Below are 17,585 nucleotides of genomic sequence, written 5' to 3' on the forward strand. Positions count from 1 at the left end.
GGCCCAAGTCCTTGGGTCCTGCACCCGCATGGGAGACCAGGAGAAGCACCTGGCTGCTGGCTTCGGATCAGCATGATGCGCCGGCCGCAGCAGCCATTGGAGGGTGAATCAACAGCAAAAAGGAAGACCTTTCTCTCTGTGTCTCTCTCATTATCCACTCTGCCTGTCAAAAAAAAAAAAAAAAAAAAAAGAAAAGAAAAGAAAATGATCATCTGAGGGCCAGCACAGCACCATGGCTTACTAGGCTAATCCTCCGCCTGCGGCGCCGGCACACCGGGTTCTAGTCCTAGTTGGGGCGCCGGATTCTGTCCCAGTTGCTCCTCTTCCAGTCCAGCTCTCTGTTGTTGCCCGGGAAAGCAGTGGAGGATGGCCCAAGTGCTTGGGCCCTGCACCCGCATGGGAGACCAGGAGGAAGCACCTGGCTCCTGGCTTTGGATTGGTGCAGCGTGCCAGCCATAGCGGCCATTGGGGGGTGAACCAACGGAAAAAGGATGACCTTTCTCTCTGACTCTCTCTCTTTCACTGTCTAACTCTGCCTGTCAAAAATAAATAAATAATAATTAAAAAAAGAAAAAGATCATCTGATTTTTAGACAGTGACACTGCTAAAGCATTTCAGTCTTCTTTGTTTGGTTTCCCATTTATTACTTCCTGGAGAAGTTGTCTCAGTTATAGAACTCAGATGAGTTTCATAAACAAAATACAAGATATAATGTAAAACTCTGCTAGGATTCTTAACAGCTCTCATCTATAACCTGGTATTCTCTGAATGTGTAAGTACAATGAACTTTTTTTAACTAAGTGACACTATTGTCTTTGAAAGCTGTTAAAAATAGCAGAGTCAAAGAGGTAATATAATATTCAGTTAGGGTAATTTTGAGTGTCATTATCTCCCTAAGCAGTAACCACGAACAAATTATCAAATGACATTGTCTCTTTTATATGGAAAGATGAGCAAAATGTATTAGCACCTCAGTGGGATTGGGAATATGTGGGAAACATAATCATAAAACAGCAGTGGCTGACCTGCAGCCCAGCTGCCCAGGACACTGTTGATCAGAGGGCTTGGTGCTGCCGGAAAGTCAGCACCTGCGGAGATCGTATGTGGCTTCAGCTGCCGGGACTGGGATCACCTCTGCTGACAGATGCCAAAGCTTTGCCCTTGAGGATCCTTTTACCTTTCCCTCCCCATAAACCAAGGAAATTTCTATTAGAATGGCTGAATATATAGTGTATTTCATACACTGAAGAAATTATGTATGTATTTAAAATTAATAGATTTTTTTATCTGTATAGGTTTATAGAGAAACTGCACACCAACAGTTCCCCTTAGTATTAACATCTTTTATTAGTGTAGTATATTTGGTACAAATGATGAGCCAATATTGATACATTCTTATTAACTAAAGTCTGAAGTTTATATTAGGTTATCTCTTTCTGTTGCACATTTTTTGGATTTTGGAAAGTGTTTAATAACTTTTATCAACCATTATAATGTTAGTATTATTTATCTGCCCCATGCATTTACTGTGCTCCCTCTACTCATTCGTCTATCACTTGAGCCCCTGATAACCACTGATCACTTTACTATCCTCATACTAACCTTTTCCAGAATATGATATATTTGGAACCATGGCATTAAGCCTTTTCAGATTAGCCTCTTTCACTTAGCAATATGCACTTAGGGTTTCCTTATGTCTTATTGTTTCTTGATTGTTCATTTCTTTTCATTGTGCAATAATATTACATTGTCTGAAAGTACCACAATTTGTTTTTCCATTCACCTTTTGAAGAAAATCTTGATTGTTTTTAAGTTTAGAAATTATGAACAAAGCTTCTCTGACCATTTTTATTTTTTATGGACATAAATTTCCAACTCAATTAAAATCCATAATTGTGAAAAATATGAAGGTACTTGAAAAATTTTATAAAAACAGAATTAAAACATGAATATTCTGATGTAAAAAGAAAGTATTTTAAAGATGTATTTGAAAGTCATATTTTTGAGAGGGAAGGGAGGGGGAGAGAGAGTAAGAGAGGAGGAGAGAAAGAGAGAGAAAAGAAGCTTCCATCCTCTGGTCAATTCCACAGATGATAGCAATGGCCAGGGCAGGGCCAGGTCAAAGCCAGGAGCCAAGATTCATCTGGGTCTCCCACGGGCCATCCTCAGCTGCTTTTCCAAAGCAATTAGCAGGGAGCTGGATTGGAAATAGAGAATCTGGGACATGAACTGGTGCCCATATGGGATGCTGGTGTTGCAGGCTGTGACTTTACCTACTAAACTACACAACACAGGCTCCACAAAAAGAATTTGTAAGCCTTAGGTAGTTTTTGCATGATATACATTTTTCAACTCTTTGACATATCTTTGTATTTTTAGAGGAGAGATAAAGATTTTTTTTATTTATATAAAGGGAGCAAATTTCATGTATTTCATATATATGGTTTTAAGAAAATAATGATGCTTCCTTCCTGGAAGTATCCCACTTTCCTTACTCCTTCCTTTCTTAATCTTCTTTTAATTTTTGCAATGTTGTACTCTCAATTTACTCATAATCACAAACTTAGCCCTACACTAAACAAAGAATTCAACAAGTAGTATGTAGGAAAACCACTGCTGTTCAGAAGTATAGACAGTAATCAAATTTCAAAATATCAATTTTGCTCATATACTTTTCATTTTTTTGGCACTCTGTATATTAGTTCAAACAAATCAGGGAAAATATATATTTGTCTTTTGGGGACTGGTTTATTTCACTGAGCATAATGGTTTCTATTTGCTTCCATTTTGTTGGAAAAGACAGGATTTCACCCCATCCTGAATGCACCCTTATTCATGAGATCTCAGAAGCTAAGCAGGATCAGGCCTGGTTAGTACTTGGATGGGAGACAAAGATTTTGAAGTTAGAAAGATTTCAATCCCAAACTTGTCATTTTATTCACTTGGTGATGTATTTTTCCTGGAAGTCTGTCATTCTATCACTACTGTTTCAGGTGCTAGAAATGCATGAAGGGCTACTCTGCCTATTACTGCAGTGCCTTGTCAACACTGAAGAGCCTTATTATATCTCTGGTTCCAAATGTGAAAGATGCCTATATCCATGACTATTTATGATTTTCTGTTTTCTTTTGCAAATTGATTGAGCTACTGTGAACAGACCTTTGAAAAGTGATCAGATATGTTAGTTTCTTTCTCATTCCTATAATCCATAGGGTTTTTTTTTAAATATCTAAGTCTAAATATGGAGAACAATCTAATATTTTTTCAAATAGTATTCTTGAATTATCTATAATATAATATGAAATAACATGGAGTCATTTTCTGTGTATCTGGTACTGATAAGAATAGACTCAAGTGGGAGTTAAGTTTGAGCTCTAGCTGCATCACATACTGGCTTGATCTGGCTGGCTTAGGTCTATTGGCTTTGGGGGATGAACATGGTCTTACTGGTAAACTGAAGCTTTATCTTGTTCACAGTACATATTTCTTTGACCTTCTTGCTGGACTTTTGTGAAGCCAAAATGCAAAAATCTGGAATGTATATAAAAATTGCACGTGGTAAAACACTATAAAATCCATTGTTTTAACTTTAATTTCTCTAATGTATTTTAACATTTAAAAAGCTTAAATTCCTTTTTCATTGTATATATTTATGATGTCCAACATGAGTTTTTGATAGACTTATACACAGAGAAATTATTATTAAGCAAATGTACATATCTGTCTCCTAACATATTTTCCAACATTTTGTATGAATGTGTGTGTACATTTGTGTGTGTGTAGTGAAAGTACCTGATATCTACTGTTAGCAAATTTCCATTATTTAATATACTTTTATAGTTCTAAATTATAACTCTATGGTTTATAACTATATAATTTATAATCTAGAATTCTGGACCTACTTTTACTACATGAGTGCAACATTGTATGCTTTGATAAATTAACATTTCTCCATTTCCCTCACTTCTCTGCCTTGGTAATATCAGTCTATTCCATTTCTATGCATTTAACATTTGTCAGATTCCTCATGTGGGTGAGATCATGCAATTTTTGCCTTTCTCTGCCAGATTTATTTCACTTAGCATAAAGTCTTCCGGGTTCATCCTTATTGTCACCAAAGGCATGATCCTTCTTCTATTTAATCTATACATCTATCAAAGAACACTTAGGGATTTTTTTCCCCCATACAAAGGCTGTGGTGAATAATGCTGCAATGAATACAGGAATGCACATATTTCTTTAAATATTTTGAATATTTATTTCATTTCTTTAGGTTATACACCTAGAAGAGGGACTTTGGCCATATGGTAGTTCTATTTTTAGTGTTCTTAGAAAGCTCCATGGTGTTTTCAATAAAGACTGTATCAAATAACACCCACATAAATAATATTCAATGGTTTTCCTTTCTCCATGACCTCCAGGAGCACTTGTTATCTGGTGTTTGTTTGTTTGTTTGTTTTGATTATAGTCATCATACTAGGTTTAAGGTGATATCTCATTATGGTTTTGATTTACATTTCCTTGATGATTAGTGATGGTGGTCACCTTTTTCAAATACCTGTCTGTCGTTTGTGTGTCTTTTCTGGAAAACTGTTTATTCAATACCTCTGCTCAGTTTTTAATCTGTTCACTTTTTGTTTAGTTATTGCATGTTTGTTTTTTGCTATTGAATTTTATCAGTTTCATATATGTATATATATATATATATATTTAACTTTTATTTAGTAAATATAAATTTCCAAAGTACAGTTTATGGATTACAATGGCTCCCCCCCCATAAATTCCCTCTCACTCGCATGCCTCCCATCTCCCGCTCCCTCTCCCATTCCATTCACATCAAGATTCATTTTCAATTATCTTTATATACAGAAGATCGATTTAGTATATATTAAGTAAAGATTGCATCAGTTTGCACCCACACAGAAACACAAAGTGTAAAATACTGTTTCAGTACTAGTTATAGCATTACTTCACATTGGACAACACATTAAGGACAGATCCCACATGAGGAGTAAGTGCACAGTGACTCCTGCTGTTGACTTAACAATTTGACACTCTTGTTTATGGCGTCAGTAATCTCCCTAGGCTCTAGTCATGAGTTGCCAAGGCTATGGAAGCCTTTTGAGTTCGCCGACTTCGATCTTATTCCAACAGGGTCATAGTCAAAGTGGAAGTTCTCTCCTCCCTTCAGAGAAAGGTACCTCCTTCTTTGATGGCCCTGTTCTTTCCACTGGGATCTCACTCGCAGAGATCTTTCATTTAGGTTTCTTATATATTTTGAATATTAACTTCTTATCAGATAAATGGTTTGAAAGTATTTTCTCTTGTTACATAAAGTTACCTTTTTGATCATAGCCCTTGTATAGAAGCTTTTTTAGTTTGATGTAGTCCTACATACTTGTTTTTGCTTTTATTGTTTGTGCAATTAGTGTTATATCCAAAAGAACAAAAATCATTGCCAAGGCCAATGTGAAAGAGCTTTTCTCCTAAAAAGTTTTAGGTGTTTTATGATTTTGGGTCTTGCTTTCAAGTGTTTAATCCATTTTCAGCAGCTTTTTTGTGTATATAATATTTTTATTTTGCCAACCCCTTACCAAATCAAAATGTCTTTTTTGTTTCTCATTGCATCTATATTGAACTCCTAATTTTCTGGAATCTTATAATATACTAATGTCAGAAGGTTTGACATAGTTATGGTGAGCCTGACTTACCCCATGCGCTTGTCAGTATCCACTGAGTAGATGTCACACCAGATTTAACAAGCAAAAATTGTGTTAGAGGAAATTACTATGTGGGAAAAACTAAAGAAGGAGCTGAGGAGTTGGACAATAATCCACCTGTACAGTAAATATAACTGAGTGAAGGAGAGAGGGGGAAAGGCTGGGACAAGCTTCGTACACTGTCTCTCTCTGAGGATGGTTCTGCAGGGCCTCAGAATGTCCTTGAGCCACAGTCAGCCTTTCTGGGAGCGCTTTATCTCCCACAAGACCCCCTGGTTTGTGTCCCTGCTTCACTCAGTCATTAGCAGGGAACAGCTGAGGTAAAGTGTGATCTTAACACAAACCTGGTGATAGAGGGCAACAGTTGAGTCTTCGATTAATTACATTCTCTGCAGTTGGCAATCTAAGGGATACATTTTCATGTCCATTTTTTAAAATAATAAACAAAGAAGAGGAGGCATTTATTTTGTCAGTGCTTAAATAAGGATATGAAGATGTGAAATAGAGGCAGTTGAGGTGTGACGTTAAAGTTAACAAGCATGGAAAATCAAATCAATGCAGACACATGCTCAGGAGAGATGTTCATGTGCAGAGTTTAATGACACTGTCCCCATGCTCAAGTTACTGTATAATCACAGTGCACAGAAGAGCCATTTCCCTCTGTGAAGACTGGCTCTCCTTAAACACCTGTTTTAGTTTTTGTCTGGCCACCTTGCGATGATAAGTAGTCTTTCAAAAATTCTTTGGGGAGAGGAGGAGCATTGAACCATTTCATCAATTGCAGCATCAACACAGAGGGTTTTAAGTTACAACTGGACCCCAGAGTGATAAGACGAAGTTTTCAGTGAGTTAAAATCTTCAAAGAGTAAAGGAAAGTTTCAAAACTTGAGACAACTGCAGGTTTAGACTTTAGAAATTTCTCAATTCTGACACTTTTAAAAATTATAAAGCTACCTTTCAATACAGCTTCCTATATTTCTCATCTCTACTCATTGCCTTCTTAAATTATCTTGTTCTCTTACCCACTTCTTCTCCCACTCATCAATTAAGAATAATGACTGTCAGGGAAAATGGAATGTATGAAAAGTTATTGTTAAAATATTAATAGATGTCAGCATCATCTCTGCAAGTTCCTTCTTCCAGAGTTTCCATTGAGCTCCCATTGTGGGACACCTCCAGGGTGCATGTTCTGCGTGGTTACTCAGTGCTGGGGGCTATACAGCATCTCTTAAGTCAAAAAGATGATAGCATCTTCATACAACGGATTTTGCTGTATATGCAAAATATGCTGTATGTTTGTCTATTGACTGTTGACTATTTTCAAATTTTGTCTTTCCTCTGTGTGTGTGTGTGTGTGTGTTTCTGACAGGCAGAGTTAGACAGTGAGAGAGAGAGAGAGAGAGAGACAGAGAGAAAGGTCTTCCTTTTTTTCCATTGGTTCACCCCCAAGTGGACGCTACAGCCAGCGTGTTGCGGCCAGCACACTGCGCTGATCCAAAGCCAGGAGCCAGGTGCTTCTCCTGGTCTCCCATGCAGATGCAGGGCCCAAGGATTTGGACCATCCTCCACTGCACTCCCTGGCCACAGCAGAGAGCTGGACTGGAAGAGGAGCAACCAGGACAGAATCCCGGCACCCCGACCGGGACTGGAACCCGGTGTGCTGGGCGCCGCAGGCGGAGGATTAGCCTAGTGAGCCGCGGCGCCGGCCTTTCCCGTGGTTTTAATCTCTTTAAAATATATCTGTAACAAATGTTCCTATTTCTTGTTCTTCCTCAAAGCTAGAAAACTAGATCTTAGAGTAAGCTCAGTTTAGGTCTTAAAGAAAAGGAAAATGCTGTAGAAAGCTATCATTTTCTTCCTATGACCTTAACATATATTGCAGCTCCTCCAGGGAGCTGTCAATTAAAAGCATGGAATTTACACAAATCTAAATCTTGGAATTCAGCCAGCAGGCTGCACCAAATATGTGGAAAAACTTATTAAATAGCTCTTTAACCTTTATTACTTAGCGCGTTTGATTGTACAAATCCATATCCTCTGAAGACATAGGCAACGCTCATTAGGATTCCTGTGGAGAAAAGAGCAGAAAGCTATTTCAACCAACATAAACATTTTTTTAGTACTGAGTTAGATACTTAATGTGGAATATTCCAGAAGCTATCATACTGGACGCCATCCTCAAAAAATATAGAAGCACAAAAACATGCTCATTCAGTTATGCTAATAATTCACTGTCATCCCTGGTAATTTACTTTCTCAGTTATAAAATAAAATTCTATGTCTGCAATTCTAATACTATTGAATATGACTTTAAATGTTAAGTAATACAATTAGCACAATCTGTTATTAACAGATACTCTCTGTGAAAATAATGATGATATTATTGGTTAAAAGACTTTGTGATATATTTTAAGGAATAATAAAGCTAAAAGCAATTTGTTGCTTCAGAGCTTTGGAGTATTATCAAAAATAGCTTTGATTTTCTCAAATCAAGAGGTCTTTTTATGGTCATGACATGAAATTATTTACAGAAAGCAAATTTAATAATGTCACAATTACTCTAATCTCTTTCTGAAAACAGACTCTTCTCTAAATTCCAGAAGTTTCCATGACTTCAGATTATACCATTAAGTTCCTTTATGAAACACTGGGTCTGCTAATAGCGTCTTCATGAATACAGTGCAGTTAATTCTTCTTCTTGCTCAAATAATTAATAATTTCCATACAACTTATGTGGTAAAATTCACAGGCAAGTGTAGTTTCTTCTTTTAACTAGAACTGATTCTCTAAAATAATTAAACCTGGACTTTCATGCTGAGAAAATGTTTAGCTTAATAGAGCCTAAATGCATTTGTCTTTCCTTTGTGTTATTTTACCCTGGGTAGTATTCAAATATTAGTTTCTTCCGCCTACCTCTTTATTTATGATATTGTCAAGAGCAGTTCTCATAATCTAGACACAGAAAATGCAAGAATTAATGCAAGAAATTGAATTGGGGGTGGGTGAAGGAGAAAATTGATTTGTTATTATTTCATTGTTTTGAGTAATTGAGTGCAGGACTCTTTGTGTAAGCACCTGAAAGATGTAGCTTCACATCCAGATAATTAAAAATGTTATAGTAGAAAATAGTTAACTTTATGAAGCTCGATTAATATGTTAGTTACATGTGTATTTTTAATTTATATAATGAACAAAATATATAGTATAGAGAGAAATATGTGAAACATTTCTCCTTAGTCTCATTCACTATGAAAATTTACTTCAAAATAAAATATACACTATCATTTTTTTCATATAAAAAATCTGAAGTTTTTGATTTGATGTAGTCTCCCTCTCCTACCACATACTCAGAACATGGTGCTTTAAGAGTTTTTATTTCAGGTTACTACCATTCAGGGACCTGTGCATTTGCAGGTTGACATAGACCTCCTGGCCTCATCAAAAACTCTTCACTTTGGAATTGACTTGGTCCATTAGGATCCCATTGTGGAGTAAGTGGTCAACCTCTGTCTCCTCAGCAGAGGAAGATGGGAAGGAGAAGAAACCCTAAAACCCAGGGCATAAGACATTTTCAATATAGTCTCAATATGTGTGTTTTCTTGTATTTATATTATTTTCCATTGTGAAATTGTTTGAAGAAGATGGCTTTTTTGGTGAGGGGCAATTTTAGTATTTTCATTGTTAATCACTATGATACTGTCTTCTTCCTACCCTCTGGTTGAATTCTCTAAAATTTCAATAAATCGTACATATATTGTTTTCTGGGATATTAAACACAGAGAAAAGATATAGGCTAATTGTAGAGTACTCTAAAGGTAAAAGAGATGGCTTTAGTTACTCACTATTGTTGAGCTACTGCAACCTTCAAGGAGCTGCAAATGATTTTGAGATAAGTAAAATGTAGACCATTCCTTCAAATAGTTTGCCCAATTGTAAAGGACATAAAATTTGATAATTTTCTTTAAAAAATAGAAATAAATCTTTTAAATACACTATAAATATTTTTCTCTAGAATTTAAACTCCATCAGGCCATTTCTTTTTAAATGCTGCATCTACCAACCTGGAACAGCACTTGGCACAGTGTAGACACTCAATAGGCAATAAATAAAACAATGAATTCATGATTTAAAAAATTTTAGTACCAAGCTAAATATAACATTAACATGGAAAATAAGGTAAAAAAGAAAAATAAAATGAACAACATAATAACTAATTTAAAAATTTTAAAAAACAGTACATTTGGCTTTCACTTGTTGTCAATGGGTTCATTTATTTTTTTTTTTATTTTTATTTATTTATTTGACAGAGAGTGAGAGAGAGAGAGAGACAGAGATAAAGGTCTTCCTTCCGTTGGTTCATTCCCCAAATGGCCGCTACGGCCGGAGCTACACCGATCCGAAGCCAGGAGCCAGATGCTTCTTCCTGGTCTCCCATGTAGGTGCAGGAGCCCAAGCATCTGGGCCATCCTCCACTGCCCTCCAGGGCCACAGCAGAGAGCTGGACTGGAAGAGGAGCAGCCGGGACTAGAACCCGGCGCCCATATGGGATGCTGGTGCCACAGGCGGAGGATTAACCAAGTGAACCATGGTGCCGGCCCCTCAGTGGGTTCATTTAGAGGATTGTGTGAATGTACTTTCTATTTTAGTCCCCTCTTATTAATGAATATTTAAGTTCCTCCAGTTTTTCAGGATTAAAAATAATAGTGTATTAACACTGTATATAGTTTCTTTATGCACATATGTAAATATGCCATAGGATATATTCTTAGTCATGGAATTGTTAGATAAAAGAATACTAGGATTTTAAATTTGGATACCAACCAATTTTGCTTCCATTATTTCTATTCAACTTGGGGTGAACCTTAAACTCTTTTTTAAAGTCACCTTTGACAATCCTGATCAAATATTTGAATCTTCCCATTGAAAAAAATTTTCAGTGAATTATAAATTTTTAAATATAATTTGAAGACTTGTATACGCCTTAAAATTTCTTCATAGATCCCAAGTTAAGAAATTTTAAGAATTACAGTAGAATCTCCATATTTTCTTATTTAAAGTTCATGAGGCACCTCTCAAAAAAATAAGAATTGATAACTTAAGTCAATTTTGTTCCTTTTTGATCTTCTCTAAATAAAGTATTTGTTTATTATTTAAAAATAGCTCCCAGAAGAATCCAAGTGCTAGTGTTGAGGACGAAAATAAAGAGAGCTAACATTTTATTGCATTTTACTAGAGAAATTTTATGTGCATTTATGAATTTTGGAAAGCTGCCAGTCATAGGACATGTTCCTTATGAAGATAAAAAATCTACTCTGCAAAAACACTATAATAAAAAATTGACTTGCACTAAAAGAGAAAATCAAGTGTCACTCAGTGACTCTCATGAGCCCTGCTTGTGACACTCAGTGAAGTAGTCCTTACCTTCCTATCTGCTGAAGCCTAAAGTCAGTGTTCAAGTCAAATACAATTTACTCCAAAACATTTTGCTAGTATTCTGAGGTTTGTTGCTGGGATTCCTTGCTGTAAATTCTCACTAAGTGCCTGATACAAATTCCATCATGTTTCTTGAAAAAAAGGCCTTGATATTTTATTTATATTATTTCCCCCACAAAGTCCACTTAGCACTTTGCCTATATTAAGTGTTCAATAAATAGTTGGCATATGACTGAGTTACAAATAGATGAGTTTTTAGATAGGCATGAAAGGATACACTATTGGAATTCAACCAGAATAGATGGGCCCAAGGGACAGCAAAGACAAAGTAAGGTGAGTGGAAAACCTAAAGTCAGAGGAGTTATGACTCATCAACTCCATAGGTTTCCTAATTTTTTTTTTAAAGATTTATTTATTTTATTTGAAAGGCAGAGTTACAAAGGCTTCATTTTGGTGCAAAAAATTGAAATGCGTGTGTGGGTTTTTCATAACATCTTCATGAACTTTTTGAAGACTTCATGTGTAGGTATATTTCAAAGTCTTCTTGCACCAAAACAAATGTATATTTTGTATGCATTTTTACATGAACTTTTTGAAGTACCCTCTCATATGTCAAAATTATTTGGTCAAGATATTTTTCTTATCCTATGCTTATCCTGTTGTACTTTCATTTAACTCTCCTACGAACCCTTTCAAATCATTATCTTTGGTTAATAAACCTTTATCCTGATAAATACATGAATAATTACACGCTGCTTCTTAAGTTTGACACACTTCTATATCTTATTCTTGGTCCAAAAATTTTGATTGCCAATGTAATAATAATTCATAGAAGTGCCTTTAATTTATAGAACTCATTACATACAGAAAATTCTAGTCCAATTAAAGTGTCTTGTGATGTATGCATATACACATAGGTATAATTCATCCTCCACATATGCAGGTGCTTGTGCATATACATGTTCAGTTTCCATTCTACATTTAGCCTCTTTGAGGAAGGACATTAGTATATTTTATATTTGCAACAGTACTCAGTGATCCTGAGGCTATAAAACCATGAATGGTTTTACTAATATTACAGGGAGAAATTTTCAGGAGAATTCTAGTAAGCTAAATTCAATTTTTAGACTTGGCAATTCAAAGAGAGAAAGCTCTTCTGTGAAAAGTGTAAACAGAATGATTCAGGTTGATGGGTACTTTAGATCTTGTTGGAGCTTCATCTCAAAGATTAAGACATCTCTAGAAATTCATTTTGAGGTTGATTATTGTTTATAGCCCTTGTCTATACTCTTGAAGAACAGTGTCTTTTCTACTTGCTACTTGTTGAATTTTTTATTTGGTGGAGGGTTAAGCTTGTGGTTATGAAGTAAATTGAAAGTATGTCATTGTAAAAGTTAAAAGAAAAGTAAGCAAAGTGGGTGGAAGGAGTGTGGGAGTAAGGGAGGGAGGAAAGGTGGAGGGGGTACCATTATTCTCTTGAAACTGTACATATGAAATCCATGAAGCTTCTTTCCTTTATATAAATAAAAAATAAAAGTAAATAAAATAAAAAATAAATTAGGATGTTAACTCACCACTGAATTACTGTAGTCTTTAAATCGTTTTATCCCTAGGGAGGTTAGTGGTGCTATCTCTCCCATAGATGCAAGCCTTTGATCTTTCTGTCATATAAGCCTGGGAGTCAGTACACTCTTACCAGAAAAGGAAAGTTGATGATTATAGCAAACTTGAAAATTGATTCTAAACTAAGCATGATTATAGCTCATAATGTCATCCAATTCACTATCTTTCATTCTGCCTTAAGCCTGTGGAGCAGTGGGTACATCTGTAACTGTTGGCATTTTACCTGCTTACTTCATTCTTGTCACATGCTTTACAAGGGTACTTCCAAGGAATCAAAAGACAATGTTCATTTCCATGAACTTTTGTATTTCATTTTTGTTTGTTCTGCTCTTCAAATTCCTGTGTTGACTGAATTTGGATATGAAACTGCCAAAAAGACATGATCCATGAATTTTCAAATACATTTTTTTTCAACTTTTATTTAATAAATATAAATTTCCAAAGTACAACTTTTGAATTATAGCAGCTTTTCCCCCCATAACCTCCCTCTCACCTGCAACCATCCCATCTCCCACTCCCTCTCACATCCCATTCTTCATCACGATTCATTTTCAATTATCTTTATATACAGAAGATCAACTTAGTATATACTAAGTAAAGATTTCAACAGACTGAACCCACACAGACACACAAGGTATAGAGTACTGTTTGAGTAGTAGTTTTACCATTAATTCGCATAGTACAACACATTAAGGACAGAGATCCTACAAGGGGAGTAGGTGCGCAGTGACTCCCATTGTTGATTTAACAATTGACACTCTTATTTATGACGTCAGTAATCACCTGAGGCTCTTGTCATGAGCTGCCAAGGCTATGGAAGTCTCTTGAGTTCACAACTCTGATCGTATTTAGACAAGGCCATATACTCAAAGTGGAAGTTGTCTCCTCCCTTCAGAGAAAGGTACCTCCATCTTTGATGGCCCGTTCTTTCCACTGGGATCTCACGCACAGAGATCTTTCATTTAGGTCTTTTTTTTTTTTTTTCTTTTTTCTTTTTTTTTTTTTTGCCACAGTGTCTTGGCTTTCCATGCCTGCGAAACTCTCATGGGCATTTTTTTTTTCAAATACTTTTTAAAAACAAAAATAACTGTTGTATGGTTATCACAGGTAAGGAAGGAGACTTTTTACAGTATTACATGCAAGTCAGAGAGCACAAATTCTAAATTTCTTTTGAAGGGGAAGGGGAGAATGCTCTCTCCAGTATCACATGCTATAAAATATGTTTCCTTTTGTTTTTTTTTCTGCTCAAGACAGAGTGCCATACAAAGACAGTATCAAAGTGCTTTATGCCTCCAAGATAGTATGTGGTAACCTTGAAAATACATGGTAGAAATAACAATTCTCAGCCGGCACTGCAGCTCAATAGGTTAATCCTCCTCCTGCGGCGCCAGCACACCAGGTTCTAGTCCCAGTAAGGGCTCTGGATTCTGTCCCGGTTGCCCCTCTTCCAGGCCAGCTCTCTGCTATGGCCTGGGAGTGCAGTGGAGGATGGCCCAAGTGCTTGGGCCCTGCACCCGCATGGGAGACCAGGAGAGGCACCTGGCTCCTGGCTTCGGATCAGCACAATGCGCCGACCGGTGGCAGCACGCCAGCCGCCACAGCCATTGGAGGGTGAACCAACGGCAAAAGGAAGACCTTTCTCTCTGTCTCTCTCACTGTCCACTCTGCCTGTCAAAAAATAAAGATAAAAAGAAATAAGAATTCTCAAAGTTCCAATGTTATCAACTTCTCTCTGATTTTTGAAAATGTTAATTTGATAGGCAAAATGAAAGGAACTCCAAAACATTGAGATAAGAAACTATTTTATTAGATACCCTTAAATGCCAGACATTGTTTCTGGATATTCGAAGATTAAAAATATATTGTCCCTTCCCTGTTGTAATTGCATTTTCATCTTGCTAACACACATCTTGAAATTCACAGTTTTAAAAATCTGTCATAAAATTTGGTGTGTATATAGAACATGAAATTTCTATAGGAAAAAGGAAATGGTCTGTGAGAAAAGGCAAAGCATTAAGTTTTTTGGAAGTACAAAGTAGAAATTCCACATCTAGAAGTTAAATATAATGGAAAACGAGCATTTTAACATAACATATAACAATTTCCTAAATATTACCTTGCATATTAACAATCACATAACTAAATCTCAATTATTTTTATTTTAAAGACAATGAAGGGACCATTTCTCCATTAGAGTCTTATGCTTTTTCGTGGTTTGATGTTAAAAAAAAAGATTATAGGTACAATATGGAGAGCATAAAACAAAAAACATTTAAGTATTTTTTCAGTATTATACTGAGCATCTGGTAAGCATTTTTAAGTGAACTTTTGAAATAGCCATTGAAAATCCATTCTCACTTCTTAAATTTTGTATACTGTATCTTAACAATGATAAAAATATTAAAAACTAGTTATTATGTGGCATATTTACATGAAGGTGTGTTCTTTGTAATTTTATTCACTGGGACAAAATTGCTTAAAGGGATAGTAACTACCTCAATAGATACAATTTCAAAAAGGGAATTTAATTAGTTTTTTTCTTTACTGAGGTTAATGATTTTCATACTTTGATGACATTTTTATATGCACTATGTTTGATAGTGAAAGGTGGTATCCACCTCCTTGGTAGTAAGATGGTTTTATTTACATGTTGCAAATTGCCTTAGCTTTGCACATTAGCACCACCTGGTGGACCAAATAGCATTTGTTTACATTTTCTCTACAGTTTGAAACAGCCCCTTCATACATTATATCCAACTATGACATATCTTGATAGATATTCAGTTGAAAAATTAGATTTTAATATCATTGTAAACATAATAAGGTAGGCATTTTTATCTGAGATACTTCCTAAGTACTGTTGCCAATTTAAATGCCTGTTTTTTTAAAAACTTCATATATATATATACATATATATATAACTTTGTGTACATATAATGATGTGAAATGATGTGATTGACATCTTACATTCATATGAAAAATGTTTTCTTCTACATTTGAATTGTTTATATTTTTCACAGTAAGAAATTAAGTAATATCAAAATTTTCTGTATACTAGTGAGGAATTGTGGTTTAAATTAGATTGTCTTTACAATATACAACTAATCACTTTGTAACTCTACTTTATGAAGGATTTTCATACTACCAATTCTTAAAATGTCAAATCTTATGCAAAATGAAAATTAGTTTTTTAACTTTTACTACTAAAAAATAAACCATTTTCATGTTAATTTTCCCCATACAAACAAAACTCAGTTGTCATCTTATATGTATTAGTTCTCAATTTGTAAGAGTTATTTTAATTTCCTTAAGAATAAGTTCGATAATATTTTACAGTGAAAAGCACAACTTATTTAAAGCTACACTTAAGAATTTTAAATGTGAATCTTTGTATTATCCTGCACATTTTTCTGAAATATATTGTTACAAATTACAGAAAGGAAGTTAATCCACTTGCAAATTCCGCTATACTCCTGTGTTACTTCAAGAAGAGATTTTAAAAATTTCTCTCTCTCTCTCTTTATTTTTGTCTAAAGGTCTTGGATGGTATACTGTAAATTCAGCATTTGGAGATACCATAATCATGCCTTGCCGACTCGATGTACCTCAGAATCTTATGTTTGGCAAATGGAAATATGTAAGTGCAACCAATCTTGCTTGGACTTGATTAATTGCCTCTGGTTTTCTAAATAAAATCTTTTATGTGAATAAAAATGAATTTCAAATTAACATAATGGCAATATTCATCTATATTGTACAAATGTGTACAAATACACAAGGTAGAATTGATGTATATGTCAAAAATAGTGCCTAAGTCTTGCATAGCAAATATAATTTTAAATTAAAGCCAATAAATATGTAGCTCTTAGATCATGTTTGTCTGAAAGATACATTCTTAAGTATCAGAGGCAAAGACAAGACAGAATTCCAGAGTAACATCAGTGGCATATAAGGAAGAGCTTAGTGGAGGATGGCAACCTTTTCCCCACCAGCTCATGTTGTGTTGAATGAGGCTATTGGCAAAGAAGGATACAGGGGTGGTGAGGACACTCAGGTATTCACTGGAGATAAGTCACCAGCATTACAAGCGTGTTTCTGGTGATTAGCCTTAGAACCGTGGTAATGCTGTAGCAGCTTTTTACATTTAACATTTTGGTTGTATCCATTTCTGGCTGCTGGCCAAGTCATATTTTCTTAGCTATACAGATGCAGATGGATCTGGAAATGGAGAGTAGAGATCCTGAGAATTGGCTAAGTAACTTTGATAAAATTTCTCAATTACCAAAATCAATGAAAGGTGCTTGTAAAGTACAGTTTCCCAGTGCTGAACCACAGGAAATTCACAGCAGGTTGCAAGCTTCATGCAGGTGTAAGTTTCCCGGACACAACAGCAAAGTTTTCCTGGCTCGTTGACATTTTAAAAGGCAGTTGTTTAGGGAAAGGATTTGATGCACAAGTAATTTACGGAAAGTTTCTTCTGTGAAAATTTCTGAGAGCTTCTCATATGTTGAAATGTGTTATGAATTGTCTGAGGGTCACAGTTCGATTCATTTCTGAGGTTCATTTGACCATAACAAATTTGTTCTCAAATATCTCCAAGAACAAACATTCTACAGAGCACACTCTGGGAAATGTGCTTAAGAGTGCATTCAAGGGGTGGGTTCTGAAATCAGACCAACAGGTTCCACCATATACTTAAAATAATACTTTGGACAAGTGAAGTAATCCTCATGTCTCATCTGTAAAATGAGATGATAATAATGATTTATTCTTCATAGTGTTGTGGGAATGACATGAAGTAATTCATAT

At 35.5% G+C, this 17,585-nt stretch overlaps 1 protein-coding gene across 3 annotated transcripts in view; it reads left to right on the top strand.

Annotated features, from left to right (window-relative positions):
• The window catches only part of ALCAM (activated leukocyte cell adhesion molecule), a 212,791-nt gene that overhangs the window by 141,055 nt on the left and 54,151 nt on the right, over positions 1 to 17,585 (top strand). For all 3 annotated transcript variants that reach the window (XM_062207469.1, XM_062207459.1, XM_062207450.1), the window contains exon 2: positions 16,313 to 16,413. In XM_062207469.1, coding sequence (XP_062063453.1) covers positions 16,313 to 16,413 — 101 coding nt within the window. The remainder of the gene's footprint in view (positions 1 to 16,312; positions 16,414 to 17,585) is intronic.

Source organism: Lepus europaeus, chromosome 2 (genome assembly GCF_033115175.1).
Source record: "Lepus europaeus isolate LE1 chromosome 2, mLepTim1.pri, whole genome shotgun sequence".
Classification (NCBI taxonomy): Eukaryota; Metazoa; Chordata; class Mammalia; order Lagomorpha; family Leporidae; genus Lepus; species Lepus europaeus.